This window comes from Artemia sp. Qi Xiang Cuo, chromosome 9, assembly GCF_049724085.1.
Source record: "Artemia sp. Qi Xiang Cuo chromosome 9, ASM4972408v1, whole genome shotgun sequence".
NCBI lineage: Eukaryota > Metazoa > Arthropoda > Branchiopoda > Anostraca > Artemiidae > Artemia > Artemia sp. Qi Xiang Cuo.
In genome coordinates, this window is record NC_142802.1 from 2,784,818 (window position 1) to 2,802,381 (window position 17,564).

Here is a 17,564-nt window from a genome sequence, read left to right on the forward strand (position 1 = left end):
AAAAAAAAAGCATGTTCCAGAATCAAGGGGAGACAAAAATCCCAAAACACATACCCCCCCCCCCCCCACCTTCAGTTGACACCACTGCCGTAAAAGAAACAAAACTTTTGTTTCCGAAATTGTTGTTTTTGGTGCATTTTTTGCAAAAAAAAAAAATCATATAAAGTACCTTACCGTACTTAACACCATAACTATATTTTTAACAAACAATTTGGATTATGTTTATGAAATTAATAATATTTTCTAAAAACAGATATTAAAAAAAATGGTTAGGTCAGAAGCATTGAGTTTTTGTTAATTAAAAATTACTTCTGGCAATTTTTGTTTAAATCTGAAAATGCATTAAGCAAAATAAGAAAACTAACTAAGAAACCTATGAAAACCCTATGAAACCTATGAAGCAAAATACGAAAACTCCCTCAAAAAAAAAAAATATTACCCACTCACACATCTTTCCATCAATAATTTTCTTCCCCAACTTCATCATTTTCATAATTAGTAACTTCAAAACCTTTTGAACACAAATGTTGGTGAAAATCAAGCATTATTTATGAAATACGTTCTTACTGTGTTTTGAATTTATGATCCTTTATTGGAATATTTGCCTTATAATCAACAAGCTAAGAAGACTTCGAATGAAAATGGCGTTGGTCTCCAATAAGGCTTATGGTAGTAAGGTCAAAACTTTCAGGAAGAGCTAAACAAAATCAAAACACACTATCTACATGCTTGTTATTCAAAAGGTGCATCAGCAATATCCCAGGAACAGCTAAAAGTCCTAAGTTAAAACTTTCACAATATGTTGAGAGGGGTGTTTTGGAAGTGATTGGAGGGCAACCAATCCTCCTTGCCCATATTAGATCCCCCCCCCCCCCCAACATTGATGAAATTTCGATATAACAAAAGTGTTCAAATTGGTCAAAAGCTCCAATAGCCATACCTCCAGAGACAACATGAGCCCCAACGCTCCTGAGGGAAAGGTTGTAAATTAAGGTATTGTCCCATTGTTTATAAATAGGGTTTATCATTGAGAAAGGGGAGGGGGTATTTGATCCTGGGTGAGTCCAAAATTCTAAGGGTATGAAGATGATACTTCAGGGAGTGTTGAACTGAATCAAAGAGACTATCAGCATTAAGGTTATCAAGAGCGTGTATCTTATATATCTAAGCTAAGAACTTCAAGAACATGTGACTGCTATTACTTGAAACTGCAACTGCAATTACTTGTGACTGTGTCTGCAACTGCTTGTAACTGTGACTGCAAATACTAACAGTTTAAACTACTACTATTCTGATTACAATTGTAAACAGCTACAAGCAATTCTACAGCAGTCACTATTTCTACTGCTACTACCATTTCTACTTCGATAAATAAAAGTTCAAATAGGGATAAAATCCTTTTAATAGACAGTGTTTTTTATAACAGTGATAGAAATTCACAAAAATACCAGATATTTCGGTCACATATACAGTGACCGTCATCAGTGGTAACACTGTCTGACGGATTAAAAGGATTTTATCCCTATTTGAACTTTTATTTATCGTCATGGAAAGGCAGTGTGGTCTCCGAAATTATCTACATTTCTACTTCTATCTTTATTAGGCCTACTACTGCAACTACAACAATTGGACAAAATCAAAAGAGCCAAACCTTATCTAAGGTTGTCAAAAAGATTTATCTACAATATCTGCCTATGCTTTAAGTGTCACAAGGTAGGTCATCTAACAGTGAATTACCAATCCAGTACTATCTGTGGCAGATGTGGTTCAGCCGATCACATATCCAACCACTCTAATGTGTGTACAGCTAGTATGTTCTGTGTATTATGCAAAGTTGTCGGCCATATCTAATACAGTGTGAAATATCCAAACAATCGTTCAACTTCAGCCTAATCCACATGGTCAGAGTGCCCATGGTCAACTATAAATGTCAATATGAGAGGCTTAACTCAAAACATTAATGGTAGGTTTGTTCAAAAGTCGTCTGTTCTTGATGAGCTTGTCTCAGAACTTAACGTGATTTGCTTACAAGGCCACTTAAATTATTTGCCGGAGAAGATTATTCCGCATTACATTTGATGCTTGAAGAATTCACTCATAACTTTCTTGATTGCAAAGTTGATAACATATTTATCTATAATGTTTATTTGTCAACTGATTACCATATTGGCACATCTGAATGAATTTTTGCTCTTACCTCTGAAAAGGGTTGAGAATCATTTTGAGTATTATTTCTAGTAATTCCGAATATCTATTAGTTGGTGATATTAACTGTAATCTAACTGCTCCATATGCCTGCTCTTAGAAATTAACGCACCCTTTGTTCTGCTGATCAAGCATCCATCTGTGACGTCTGTTACTGATGCTATTACACATCTTAAACCAAAGTAGTCACAAGGCATAGATGGAATTCAGGCTCTAAATTTTAAATTATGATGGTGCTACAGCTTTTAGAACATCTAATACTACTATTGCAGACAATTTTTACAAAAGGTTTGGTTCCATCAACATTATGCGTGGGAGATGTTTCTCCTATTCCGAAAAAGAAAACACCTCCATTCAATGCACATTTTTCAGACCCACAACTGTATCAACTAGTTTATGCAAGCTTTATGATCTACTGTTCATAGAACAGCTTGAAAAAAATTCTAACATGCCTTCCCATCAATTTGGCTTTCAACATGGCATTAGATTTGCAGATGTCCTTGTGGTTGTTGCTTTTGCTCTGCTTGATGTTTTTCCTGCTGTTCTGATCCTGCAGACAAATGTAAATTTGTCTGCAGGATAAATTTACATTTTGCATCAAAATTTTGGTTTTTTGAGGAACACAAGACTAAATTGCAATAATATTATTGGGATGTGACAGTACTTTTGGCAAAAAACTTAGCCTCTGGATTTCATCATACTCAGAAAGACAAGAAAAATGAATAATTTTGGGGTAAAGGTTGCTCATAGAAAAAAACAACATCCTGCCTCCCTTTTTTTTGGGGGGGGGGGATCTGAAGAACAAAGTTTAATAAAGTCTTGAATAATTTGACAGACAAAGGGACCCTGGGTCATGGGATTATACTTCCATAATAACTGTAACATTAATTTTATTTAATTCTGATAGCAGAGTAAGTTCAGTAAGCTTGTCAAAATTAAGACTTTCAGCATTAGGAACTAAACATTTTGGAAATTTAAAGCACTTTTGGAAATGTGACAGATGAGTTTCTGTAATTCTTGGGTAGGTTTTAATTTAATTGAGCCCACAAGCCATTGAAAATATTACGATTTTAGAAATACATTCAGTGTAATGTTTCCTGGACCTTGGTCAACTGATCTTAAGTGTCACAATATTTTAGCAAGTTATTTGCACATTCAATTTATCAATTGGATTTTGGGTAGGTGTTAACAGTGATATGTTTCGGGGCATTATTTATGGCATCCACTGTTGTTGGGAGTTGTTTCCACACTTGGAAACAACTCCTTTACACTAGTTACATTAATACGTTGCCATAGCTCTTGTTCTTCATCTTTATAAGAAGTGCCTATGTTCTTTATTTTTGTGTTTAATGAACTGAAAGGATGCTTGAAATTTGAAGAAGTAGACAAGACGAGGGAAAGATGATAACTCCTATCCAAAGGGGGTAAAGCTGAGGGGTGACTGTAAAAATCATTCATATTAGTCAAAATGACATCTAGAGAGGTATTTCCCCTAGTAGTTCGTATTTTAACTATTTGCTTAATTTTATTTTGGTTTGTGGAGTAACGCAAGAATACAATTGCAATAATATTATTGTGAAGTGACAGTACTTTTAGAAAAAAAACTTAGCCTCTGGATTTCATCATACTCAGATAGATAAGAAACATGGATAATTTTGGGGTAAAGGTGGCTCTTAGAAAAAAACAACATCCTGCCTCCTTTTTTTGGGGGGGGGGGAGGGAGGGGGTGATCTGAAGAACAAAGTTTAATAAAGTCTTGAATAATTTGACAGACAAAGGGACCCTGGGTCATGGGATTGTACTTCTATAATAATTATAACATTAATTTTATTTAATTCTGATAGCACAATAAGTTCAGTAAGCTTGTCAAAATTAAGACTTTCAGTATTAGGCACTAAAATTAATATTATTTTCCGTGACCACACTGTCTTTTCTATGACGAAATAAATAAAAATTTAAAATAGGGATAGGTTCTTTTATTAGATAGTGAGATTAAAATATAAGACATAGACTCTAAATATTTTGATGAATCAGTCAGTCATCATCGTCAGTTGAGTAACTAACATATCAAAATTAAAACAAACTGCTTTTATACTAAACAAAATAATCACTTCCGGGTCAAAGCAAGTTACCGGTCCATTGACTTAAAAAGTTCACTAACTGTTCTTGAATTTTTTAATACTGCCTTGAGTAAAGGTGGTACAAATTTCTTCGAAATTGCAGGTCAAAGCAGGTTACCGGTCCATTGACTTAGAAAGTTCACGAACTGTTCTTGAATCTTGTAATACTGCGTTGAATATTCTTCCAATTAAAAATGAAATAATGCTGAATTTACAGGTGCTAAATTTATCATTTTATTCTTCTAATAGCAAAACAAATGTTGCTGATTCTGAAGTTGGTCTGTCATCCCCATATATACGACGTTACTATTATTCTCCATGACCACACTGCCTTTTCTACGACGAAATCAATAAGAATTCCAAATAGGGATAGGTCCTTTTATTAGACAGTGAAACGAAAATATAAAACAAAGACTCTAAATATTTCGATGGCACAGTCGGTCATCATCATCAGTAGAGTTACTAACTTATCAAAATTAAAACAAACTGCTTTTATACTAAACAAAATAATCATTTCCGGGTCAAAGCAAGTTACCGGTCCATTGACTTAAAAAGTTCACTAACTGTTCTTGAATTTTTTGATACTGCTTTAAGTACAGGTGGTACAAGTTTCTTCGAAATTGCAGGTCAAAGCAGGTTACCGGTCCATTGACTAAAAATAGGCACTAAAAATTTTGGAAATTTAAAGCGCTTTTGGAAACGTGACAGATGATGAGTTTCTGTAATTCTTGGGTAGGATTTTAATTTTGGTTATAGGTCTGATCAGGAAAGTGCAACTGGTTTTCTAGATGACAGCAAGGGAGAACAATTGCAATTTATTACAGGATAATTTTCACATGTATGAGCTCTCAAACCAGAGTCATATTTAATAGGGTAGCCATTATGGGAAATAAAATGAATGGGACAGGGTAGGGTCACCACAGGGATAGGGCAAGAAGTCAAATTGGAAGAGTCCTTGATGGGGAGGGAGGGGGATGGGAAGGCAAGATGGTATTTGGAAAGGGAATTAGGGTAGATAGTGTCTGAGAGGAGATGGGTCACCTTTATTTTGACAACTGTTAGTCAATGTTGATTAACAAACCCATGTGACATTGTGAAATTTGAATTGTGGATTATTGCCTCAGCTTGAGTGTCAAAGACATTTTTCCAAATCTAGTGTGTTATTTTCCTACTTAATAGACCCTAAAGTGTTATATTACAGTTACTCACATTGGTGTTTTAATCTGCTTATGTGTTTCCAAACTGGTGATATATAAGTTTCAATTCCCCTGTGATTTTAACGTTCCCGTATTTTGAATTTTCTTTGTTGCTCTTGCTGCTTTGGAGTTGCCCATATCTTCTCCTTGTAATGCCAAGCTTTCTAGAGTCCACTTCGGTCTCCTTTTGACTTCACAACGATTTTCAACCTACAGGGGATGATGGGTCAGGAATAAGTCTTGCTACCATCTATGTGAACTTGTCGCAGATATTGTTGTCTTAGGAAATCAAAAATACTTTTGTATAGATGCCTTTCAGTGTTAGCTGGTAGGTTTGAGAGCAGCAACACGTTTATGTCAGGTAGGAACTTTGCCTCACTGAAGATTCTCCTAATGTTAATTATTTGCTGCTGGATGCATTGACATTCATAAATCAGGTGGTTCAAGAATTCTGGAAATGAGTTGCAAAGTCTGCAATATGGACTGGCTCCTTTATGCCAAATAAACTCCTCGTTTCTCAGGATCAAAGAGTTGCTTTTGATACTATAATAAAGAATGTTATCTACCTGTCATGGAATGGGCATTCTTGTTTTTTCAATGAGCTCTTCTTCTGAGTATGTCTCTGAAGGTCTGGGCCTTCAAATTGAGATCAATTGGATTATTCAAGGAGTTACTAGCTATCTGGGCTGCTAGCTCATTATATTTGATGTCTTGGTGGCTGAGGATATGCTGGAACTTGACTTCAAGGGCTCCTTTGGAGTCTGAGAGCAATACTACTCTTTTGGAAGCTCGTGGATTAAAATTGACGACCTTTAAATATACTTTTCTTTTCAACGAATTTGAAAATCCAGCCAAAAACCACAGAATAAGGTTTATCCAGAGATGACGCCGCCACGCAGTGCAAAGCGCCCAAGAGAAAACCCAAAAAAGAATGCGGACAAATGACTGTTCTGTAGCTTGGACCTTGATGAAAACTCAAGCGTGCTTTAACTGCAATGACTGTGACAAATGATGTGTTGTGTTTGCCTGAACATATCTGGCAATGAGTATGCTCTGCTAAATGAAATGGAGGATATACGTGGTTCTAAATGAACATGTCCACAGTGCAAAGTGGCTGCTCCTGCAATCACAACTCCTATGCATTCAGCAGCTACTATCCAAGACATTACATAGGTGATCTCACAGGCTATGTCAAGCCTCCAGGCAAGTCTTTCAAACACAATTTTGTAATCTGAGACTACATTTAGAGCAGAACTTATTGCTATACTGGACAAGATGAACAGCGTTGAGGTAGCTTTATCATCCAAGTGTAGCATTGCCAAAACTAAACAGATTGTTCAGGCAGAGGTCCAGGTTTTCTACTGAAGACAGTTGCTGTATATGTGATCGAAATATCTGGACTTTTGTACCTGTTTTTTCACTGTCTAAATAAATGGATCTATCCCCATTTGAAAGTTTATTTGAGGCCCAGGCTCTGAGTGTAAACCTCCAGCAGTCCCTTGAGATAGAAGAACGTGAAATAATCCATGCCGAAAAAAGATCGCGAAATGCATAAGAAAAACTTAGTTGACTATGGAATTCCAATGTCCAGCAGAAAAGATGATGTAAGTACTGTCCAAAACTTCCTGTTGAGCAAGTACGGAATTACATAGAGTCCTTTGAGTAATGTTTGACATTTAAATGGGCAGAGCTACAGAACCATGGCACCTAACACTCCTCTGCTGCTGTTGTTCACTGTGTCCTTCTTCCAAATCAAAAAGCAAGTTATTAAAATATTGCTTACTAGAAAGGAGAATACCCAGGTCCACCTTGACCATGAAAAGCCCAAACAGCTTGCCAAAAAACTGAAAGAATGCACTGCTGCAGGCAAACAAAACCTTGGCATACACAACTTCATATATATATATATATATATATATATATATATATATATATTATATTATATATATATATATGCTCTGAGTGCCTTCATGATCTAATCCTGCCACAGATAGTTGAAAAGCCAACCAGGCACTGACTTTTCCAGAGACCAGCCCTCCTTGATTTGGTATTCCTCAGAAATAAAGAACAGCTACAAAGCATAAGTTACCACCCCCTTTTAGACAAAAGTGACCACCTTGTCATTGAAATCAATTTAGCCTTCCCCAAGATTAAAAACAATTATATCAAAAAGACTTACAATCAAAGGAGAGTTGAGTAGCGTGGACTGGCGGTCTTTGCTTCAAGGGGAGGTAGATTAACAATGGATCAGTTTCCAAGAGAAGGTTACAATGCACCAGAAAAGCACACATCTACGAAACTCGGGCTGAAGACCAATACACTCCCACACATGACGTCTCAGATAAATAGAGAACAAACGAAAAAAAACAATACTGGAACAAGTACCAGAAAATGGGGAAAGATAATCACTGTGAAAAGTTTGCAAAGGCTCAAAATAAACTACAAAATCTCACAAAACAATTATATTAAAACTTAAGTCCAAGCTTGCAGATGATAACAAAAGAAACCCCAAAAGGTTCAGGAACTACGTATATAGCAAAGATCATAACAGACATTCTTCATTCAGTCTCCCAAGAGAAAACATCTTTTTTGCATTTCTTGAACTTTAAAGCTTTCTCTCAACCAGTATTAATTCACCGTAAACTCTCAACCCAGTTCATCCGTAAGTGCCGCCGGATTCAGCAAGCAGGTTTCATGCCGAACAGATCCACGACCGAGCAGATCTTCACCGTACGCCAGGTCATCGACAAAGCTCGTGAGTTCCAGCGTACAGCGTACCTAGCCTTTGTTGACTTTAAAGCAGCCTTCGACTCGATCGACTGTGAGTCTCTCTGGCTGATACTAGAACAAACAGGTCTCCCAGACAAATACTGTCGCCTGTTCAAGGCGCTCAACACTGGTACAAAAAGCTCCGTCCAGGTTAATGGTCGTCGAAGCTCACTGTTCGAAATAAATACCGGTGTATGGCAAGGTTGTGCTGCTGCTCCTGAACTGTTCAACTCGGTGATTGATTATGTCATGGATCGAACCACGAACCGGCTCCCCTTCGGACTAAGGTATGGCGACAGAGTTTTAGTCGATTGCGACTTCGCTGATGATATTGCCCTGATATACACTTCTGCAGCTGAACTCGAAGAAGCCCTTAACACACTGTCGGAAGAAGCCCTGAAAGTGGGACTACATATTAGCTGGCAGAAAACAAAAATAATGATCGTTGACTCCGCAGGTAACACCGCCAACTCACCAGCATTCAACGTATCAGGGCACACTATCAAAATTGTCAAGTCTTTCACCTACCTTGGATCTGTCATCACAGAAAACGGCTCAGTCGAAACTGAAGTTCAGTTGCGCATCGGAAAAGCCGCATCAATTATGGCACGACTATGCCGTTCAGTGTGGTCAAAGTCCAACATCAGCCGAAAAACAAAAATGCGGATCTACAACACCACCGTAACCCAAGTCCTTCTCTACGGTTCTGAGACCTGGCCGGCTGCTGCTTCTGCTCGCGATGCCATAGACGTGGCCCAAACAAAGTTCTTGAGACGTATTGAAGGGATCAGATAGGACGACTTCGTCTCAGACGCCCGATTGCTGGCGCTAACAGATCAGACCCCCAGCTCTCGTCAGGTCACTGCACGAACCCTACGGTGGTTCGGCCATTTGGTCCGCATGCCAGCAGAAACACCCGCCAGCACTCTCTTCAATTTTGATCCCCCTGCGCATGGCTGGAAGCGCCCCCGCGGAAGGACCCGGTTCAGATGGAGGGACAGCCTCACCCAGTACCTCTCAATGATCTGTACTGATATACAAGAAGCAGTCACGGTTGCACAGGACCGTTCTGAATGGAGGCAAAGAGTCACGTGTCTCTCTATGCTGGACCACCAGCAGGAGCAATAAGTCAAGTAAGTCTTTGAACTTGACCTAGTTTCTTGATGTTCATTAATTCACTGCTTGAACTTGAATTTAATTCAGTGACTTAGTTTGGAATAAATGACAGTGGACTTTTGATGAATTTGACCTGAACTTGACCTAGATTCTTGATATTCATTAATTCACTGCTTGAGCTTGAATTTAATTCAGTGACTTAGTTTGGAATAAGGATTAAGCTTGAAATAAATTAGAGTAAATTAAATTGCGTGAAGGAAGGTGCTATGTGAAACTAAATGAATTTGTGCGCAAGACGCAGTGAGAGACTGTGAGCATTTATGAACTGTTTTTTTTTATATAAGATCATCGAGGAGAACACCTTCCATAAGCAGAGATTTTATCTGGTAATAGACTCAGGCGAAGGAAGGGTAGTGGTTTGGGGTAGCCCCCTTCCATTTCCTTAGCACATAGCACCAAGTTGATATTTATATGTTATTATTATTAATTTTTTTTTTTTTTTATTATTAATTGATAAATCGCTGCCATGGCTTCTGAAAAGTTGTACAAGACAGGATGCAAAGTTTGCAAAGAGAGCCTATGTTTTGCAACACGAGAAAGTTATTTGCAACGCATCCGTTGGGGGTTGTGGTCGCCTCTGCCATAACCGCTGTGAAATTCTTCAAAGCATTGAGAGACAATATTATAATATATCAGTGCTCGGACTGCTGCGAGAAATTTGCTGATAAACCTGCTTCCCCGCATATCCTGCCTTCTTCAGAGACTCTTGTTTATTCACCAGTTTTAAGCTTTTTCCGGCACTGTCTACAGCCAGGAATTTCGTCCGCCTCTTGTATATCTGCGTGTGCAAACTTATATTCTACTGATCATCTTGATCAAGCTAGAAGCCTCCTAACATCTCTAGCGAATCCCACACATAAACTCCTTGCCTGTCGTGGTCCCTCTGCTAAGCAAAGCCTGTTGCACGATATTTTAGACATCCTTATTTCTCAGGATGCAACCCCTCACTTGCCAAATCTGAAATTCGTCATGACTGCAAGTGATGCAATACCTGCGATAGATACGGATCAAAATGCTCACTTTAGCTGTGCAATTCAAACCTGGGACTGGCATCTTTCTAGCATTATTAATGAACTTGATGAACAATTTCAAGGTTGACATCACAAGTAAGGTAGTAGAGACTCCTGCTGTGGTGAAAGAGTGATGTGATGGAGTAGAGAGCGAGGTTTTGCGCTGTATAAATAGAGAAAAACTTAATGATAAATCTTGGCCTCTGCTGAATAGAAAATCAGAAACAGTGGGCCTTGTAGTAGATTCACCGCCACAAGATTGTGATGATTTCTTAAAGCATGAAGCTTCTCTGAAATCATTGAATGGAGCTGATGGTATAGTGCATATTTCACTTTCTAAGGAATCAACATCCCAACAACCGAAATGGGTCATTCATATGAAAAGACAATACGCTGAAAAATTGAAAGCCTGTTTGAATGAAGAGGTCAGTAAAACTGAGGTTCGCAAATCGAGAATTGTCAGTTTATTATTACGAGGGGACTTCCCAATCGATCCAGAGTGTGTGCGGTTCTAACCAAGGTATCAAAGAGATACAGCGCATCAGTGTTTCAAAATCACATCGTGTATACTTCCGTTCGGCGACGGCTGAGTCTCATTATTTGCGTCATAGGATTCACATTGGCTACGAAAATTTCCGCCTTACTGATTATAAGTTTTTAGCGCATATGTGCTACAAATGCGGGTCGCTAGAGCATATATCGTCGGGATGCTCTAGCGTGGAACATTGACTCAAGTGTCTCGGCAGTGGACACACTCATTCTCGGAACAACCCTTGCCAGAATGATTCTTGTTGCTTCCATTTTGGATCTCATGAGCATACTGGATTTAGCTTTTGCTGCAAATGGTTGACCAAAAAAGTTGCAAAAAAAAGAAAAAATGATAGGTGCAAAGATTATATCTCTGAATCTGAATGGATCTGGTGATAAATATCAAGTATTGCAGTCTATGCTGCGCGATCTGGATATTTTGTGTCTGCAAGAGCATCACCTACTGGACCACTCTACTAGTCTTTTTTCGAGCCTGTTGCAGCAGTTTAAGTGTTTTATCTCTCCAGCTACGTCTACAGGCGGACGCCCATCTGGGGCACTTGCATATTTATTTGAGAGAATATTCCAGTTCCAGTGTTTGCTGTTAATTGTTATTTTGTTGCTGTTCAAATCCCAGGGATTATTGTTTTCTCGTGCTATTTACCAACAAATTATCATACCATTGATTTTGATTTTGATTTCAATTTTGCATGTTTAGAATTATCGTGATTTGTGGCGAAAGTTTCAACAGAGTTCCAGTGGCTTATTTGCGGGGATTTTAACTGCAGCCTTGCTATTTCTGATGTCCGCTCTTTTATTTTTTATTTTGGTTTTCACTATGGTTTTAAAAGATGCGTATTTTACATATGTCCATAATTCTGGTTCTGGCTCTAATCTAGACCATGTGCGTGTTTCAAATGCAGCGTTGTTGCCACATCCTGTTCATGTTGGATTGGATATGCCAATTAGTGACCATTTTTACCTTTCTTTTCATTTAAATATTCAAATTCCATCATTTAAAATTATCTGTTGTTCTAGTCAAATTGTAAATAAAAATGATCTGGGATCAGGAAAAAATGTACAAATATCATGAAGAACCAGATACACTTTTGGCTAAAATAATTGTAAATTATTCTAAGGATGTTGACCAAATTGATATTGATCTATTTTACCTTGAAATTGTTCATAGTTTTAAAGTCGGGGCTAATAAAGCATTTATGACTGATTCTTTCTGTCGTGGATCTCGTGTTTTAGGTTGGAACCTTAACCCGATTTTAAAGCAAAGCCAAAAGAACGCATTATTACCTTGTTACTTTTGGAATTGCACAGGAAAACCGCGATCTGGACCCTTTTATGATGGTATGAAACTAACTAAACGTATTTTTGGGCTGAGTTGCATTTGCATAATGAAATTATTAAGAGATGAAATTGGTTCAAGGATTACAAGTGATAAGAATGAGCTTTAGAGTTTTGTTAATTCTAAATGTCATAATAATAATTGTTCATCAGATTCTAATAGTTCTCTGAATAACTCATTGGATAGCTCACTCATTATAATCAAATTTTTTCATCTGGTGATATTATTAGAAGAAATTTCAAAGCCCTGCCAAAATAGTAAAATATCTGTTTCTGTTGAAGATGTAACAGCAGCAATTAAAACTCTAAAAAGTAAGCATTCTTTTGATCATGATGGTATACATTCAAACCATATAAAATGGGCATTCCCCAAAGCAATCCTTCTTCTTGCTACTCTCTTTACTATTATTCTTTCTTCTGGAGTTCTTCCAACTAGCTTTTCTTATGCTACCACTTCACCCCTTTCAAAAAAGAGGGAATACGGATTGATGTTCTGATTACAGGCCAATTGCTGTTTCATGCCAGATTTGCAAAGTTTTTGAGTTAGTTTTATTAAAGTCTCTGGAGTCTTGTAACCAAGGCCTGAATAAAACTGAATTCCGTAAGGGGCTAAGCATGGATGTTGCTCATACCCTCCTTTCAAGAATAATATCCTTCTGTAAGCAATGGGATAGAGTTTATACCCTTGCATTAGATTTTGCGGGGGTGTATGATTCAATTATCCATTCTTGGGCTATGACTGGGCTTCTGAAGAATAATACCCCCTACCAGTAGTTTTGTTTTAAAAAAGGGGTATGACTCATCTTGTATTTGTATTAAGTGCAAGAATCAGTTTAGTGATTATAATGTTAAGTTATGTAGGGGGCTGAGGCAAGGAAGCATTATTTCTTCTTGGATTTTCAATATTACTGTTTTGGGGTAATTTGATCAAATTCAGTTGACTTTTATTTATGGTAAAGGTTATGTTCTGTCATGGATTGCTTACGCAGATGATTTACTCCTTTTGAGCTGATCACTTCAGTCACATCAACAAAATGTAGATTTTTTAGCAAAGGTTTGGACTTTATTTTTGCCCTGAAAAGTGTCAGTTTTTAATTCTTGGTCCTAAGGCTAATGATTATTGTTAATTCAGAAATTTCTGTTCGTATTTATGATAGTATTTCAAAACCTTTGGAATCTTTTTTATATCTTGGTGTGCCTTATGGACCAACTTTAGCTCTATGCTGTGATTCTATTTCTAAAGCAGTTAAAAGTAGAATGGCATCTAGTTTCGGGGCAGTAATTTGTCTTCGCGATCTTCTTTCTCTTAAATCACTGGCTTGGGTATATAATACTGTCACTTTGCCTCAGATTTTATTTTTTTCATTGCTTCTCCCGTTTTTTAGAAGTAGTAATATTACGCATGTAAAAACCTCCTTTTTTAATTTTGCAAAGTTCCTTTGCCGCTTTTCTAAATCTAAAATCATATACTTTTTTAATGAATACATGTAAAATAAAAAACCCTGTTGATGTTTTGGAGAAAAAACAAAAACAAATTTTTATCTAAATTACCTCCTTTTTCTCATAATTTATATAAAGCTGTGCATGAAGCTTTTTTTTATTTATTAATTATTGAATGAAGGGTTAATTTGTGAATTTTTAATTTTAAGTGTTAATTTATTATTTATTGAATGGAGTGTTAATTTGTGTGGTAAGTTTGATCAAAGGCCTTTGCGTACTTGTTGTTATATGGTTTAAAAGAATTCTATGGCCTGTTGATTAGTGGTTATTATTCTTTTTAATTTTACTCTTCATATTTGGAGGAAATAAGAAGTTTGAATTGAATTGAATTCAATAAAGAAGCTGAAGAAATATGATGGCATGGAAGTTATGGATGAGCCAGAAATTGCTGAGTTACTCAAGTAACTATTGTGTGTTGATTAGTGGTTATTATTCTTTTTAATTTTACTCTTCATATTTGGAGGAAATAAGAAGTTTGAATTGAATTGAATTCAATAAAGAAGCTGAAGAAATATGATGGCATGGAAGTTATGGATGAGCCAGAAATTGCTGAGTTACTCAACAAGCAATTTGCATCAGTGTTTACCAATGAACCTGCCAATCCTCTCTCAAACAGTCCAGCACAGCGTGTACTGAACCTTATGCCACCTATCAAAATTTCTTCAGGGTCCATCACAAAGCAACTTGAAGTGCTAGATATTAACAAGTCAGCTGGGCTGGACAACATCCACTTAAGCCTCCTTAAAGAACTGGCTAATGATATCTCAACTCCACTTTGTCAAATATTTCAGAAGTCCCTTGACTCAAAGACTGTGCCTTTGGATTGGAAGAGCTCTAACATGAAACCAATGTTCAAGAAAGGTGACAAGACCAATGCAGAGAATTAACAGCCAATCAGCTTAACCTTGGCTATAGCAAAAACACTGGAATGCTTTGTGAATGCCAAAATTCTGACACATCTTCTGTCCAACAGTATGCTGTCACCAGACCAGCACAGCTTCCTTCCAGGAAGGTCAGTGGAGACCAACTTGCTTGAAACTTACAATATCATCACTGACCTTCTGGAGAGGGGAGTACCTGTTAACCTTGCCAAAGCATTTGACAGGGTGCCCCCCACAGACACCTTAGGGCCAAATTATCAGCAGTTGGCCTCCACACTGATGTAGTAGATAATGGTGATAAAGTATCCTCTGAACCATATGACGTTGTCAGGAGTTCCTCAGGGTACTATCCTAGGCCCTACCCTCTTCCTCATTTACATAAATGATATGACAAAGGTAGCCACAAATAACATGACACTTTATGCCAATGATTCCTTGCTTTTTGGACCAGCCATTCAACAAAGCTTGCAATTACACCTCCAGAGAATCCAGAAGTGGACCAGCAAATGGCTGCTTGAGTTCAAAATCAATAATTGCAGTGTCCTCCATTTTGGCAATGACAATCCTCATAGCCAGTATACTATGTATGACCAGAAGTAACAATCTGATATTCAACTACAAACCAGTCATGAAAAGCAAAACTTGGGAGTATTTGTTGATGAGCAACTGAAGTTCCACAGGCATTGGCAACAAGCAGTGTCAAAAGCTAACTCAAGTCTAGGCCTGCTGAAATGCACTATCACCAGCCACTCCCATACTGTATTCCTGAGACTTTACAAGACTATTGTTAGACAGTTCCTGGATTTTCGAACCTGTCTGAGCTTCCCTTTCTACAAGCATGACCCCAGAATAACTGAAGGAGTTCAAAGACATACCACCAAATGCATCACAGGTCTGCAAAGTATGCCTTATGATAAGAGACTGAAGCACCTAAAACTACCAATGCTGGTATTCAGACATTGCAGATGTCATAGTCCATTGACCAGTCAATGCACATTGACCAGTTTCGAGCTATATTAACTGGATTTATTGTTTCACTATTATGTCAAGGCCCATGAAATTCACATGCCCTGAGTGCGGACTTCGTGCCGCCAGTGGAACAGTGCAGTGCAGTCGGTGTCAGCAGTGGTTTCATCCAATATAGGCTGGCATTTTTATTAAGGATAGAAAACAATGTGGTGAGTGGATTCTTTCAAACTATCAGTCCCCCCGTCCGGTATTTTAGGGCCCTACCTCCCCGGTCATATCCCTGTTTGCATATCTGGTCGTGAAACCACATGCGACGCCCAAGGCTCCCACAAAACCTACAACCCCAACAACAATTTAAAAAAATCAAGCTTCCCAAGTACCCCGTTGTGTCGACTGTGTTAAACATATCAAACAGCTGGCTGATCTCCGAGCTAAATACAATTCTCAGTTAGATACGAATTCAGACCATGAAGTAGCCATAGAAGATTTGAAAAAACAAGTTGATATTTTTCTCAATGACCAAAAAATTGGTAAAGATATACTCCATGAACGTGATCTTGAAATTAAAAAATTAAGTGAAAATGTCAACTCCCATAATTCCCAACGCCTCCTTATGGAAGATGAACTCTGCAGTCTAGAAAACAATGAAGTGACCCTTAAATCGAAAATCACCAAATTACAAGAGGACTTAAAAAACAACAAAGCAATTATTGCTGCACTAGGGGATAAAGTATTAGAGCTCAGCAAATCCAGCAATAATTGCAGAGTATCCCATGAGAGCATATAAATACCTACGTGTAGTATGACTTCTGATGACGCCCTTGAGTTCGTGAATAATCCAGTGACTTCCGGTTTTTCACATAAATTATCAGGTGATAATGAACTAAACAAAAAGGTTATGGAGAAGTCATTACCAGACGATAACATTTTTATTATCTTTGAAAAAATTACGAAAGTGAAGGATAAAAGTGAAATAAATATAAAAATCAGCAGAAAGCAAACTGTGATCTGCGAGCATTTTGAGAGTGGTTTTTCCATGCTTGGGAAACAATGCAAGTTTCTGCATATTTTTCGTCAGTCTATTTCGGGAGTTTGTGTGTCTTATAAGTGTACTTTTGACCATGTTGATCTTTGTTCTGTTTTATCTTGTATTGATAAGTCGTGTACTTTTGCTCATGCATCTTCAGGTTTGGAGCGCAGGTTAAAAACCAAACGTTTTTTAGAGCAACGCCGAAAGTATTCACGACCCCCCCTCCCCTTGTTTGTGTTCCATTCGACTTTCAGTCTTATCCCCCTGCATACCCGATACAGAGCAGTATACCACAGGAATCCATCCCTCAAAACAATCCTCTGACCCAAGTACTTATGCGTGCCCAGTCAGTCCAACCCCCAAAATCACCACTCAATTCGGACCATCCCCAACCCCCCCCCCCTCACTCATAGTCCTCCCCAAAATCCACTTCCTTTCGACTCCTTTCTTCTCCGTGCGTCCAAGAAGTTACCAGCCGGTTCTGGACTCCACCCGTTATTTGCCGAAACATACCCAACCCCTCCCCTCTCAGAGACCCCCCACCGTACTTCCCTCCCTCAGCATCATCTTGCCCCCCAACCCCCTCATTTAAAGAACACTCCCAACTTGACTTATTCCCAGATCACCAGGAAACCTTTCTCCCTTGCCTTGTACTTTATCCCCCCTGGCTACCCTACCAGTATGACTCTAGTTTAAGAGTAAGCAGGCAGAATGATCCTCTTTTAACACCTCCATGCAGAGTTTCTAAAACTTCAAATAGTTACCGCTGTTTAGAGTCTCTGCTAGTTTAGAGTACCTGCTCAATTAAATGCAATTGTATTTGA

General features: G+C 38.0%; 2 protein-coding genes across 3 annotated transcripts in view; one reads left to right on the top strand and one right to left on the bottom strand.

Annotated features, from left to right (window-relative positions):
* LOC148948224 (heterogeneous nuclear ribonucleoprotein 87F-like) overlaps window positions 1–17,564 on the bottom strand; it is a 59,237-nt gene that overhangs the window by 32,903 nt on the left and 8,770 nt on the right. The window contains exon 1 of one of the 2 annotated variants that reach the window (XM_089094217.1): window positions 7,701–7,724. The exons of the other annotated variant lie outside the window; for it this stretch is intronic. The gene's annotated coding sequence lies outside the window, so the exon portion shown is untranslated. Of the gene's footprint in view, window positions 1–7,700; window positions 7,725–17,564 lie in introns of those variants that run through there. 2 annotated transcript variants of the gene reach the window in all.
* LOC148948226 (uncharacterized) lies at window positions 14,382–14,747 on the top strand. The gene has a single exon (XM_089094639.1). It carries the CDS (start codon window positions 14,382–14,384, stop codon window positions 14,745–14,747), a length of 366 nt encoding a protein of 121 aa, XP_088950765.1.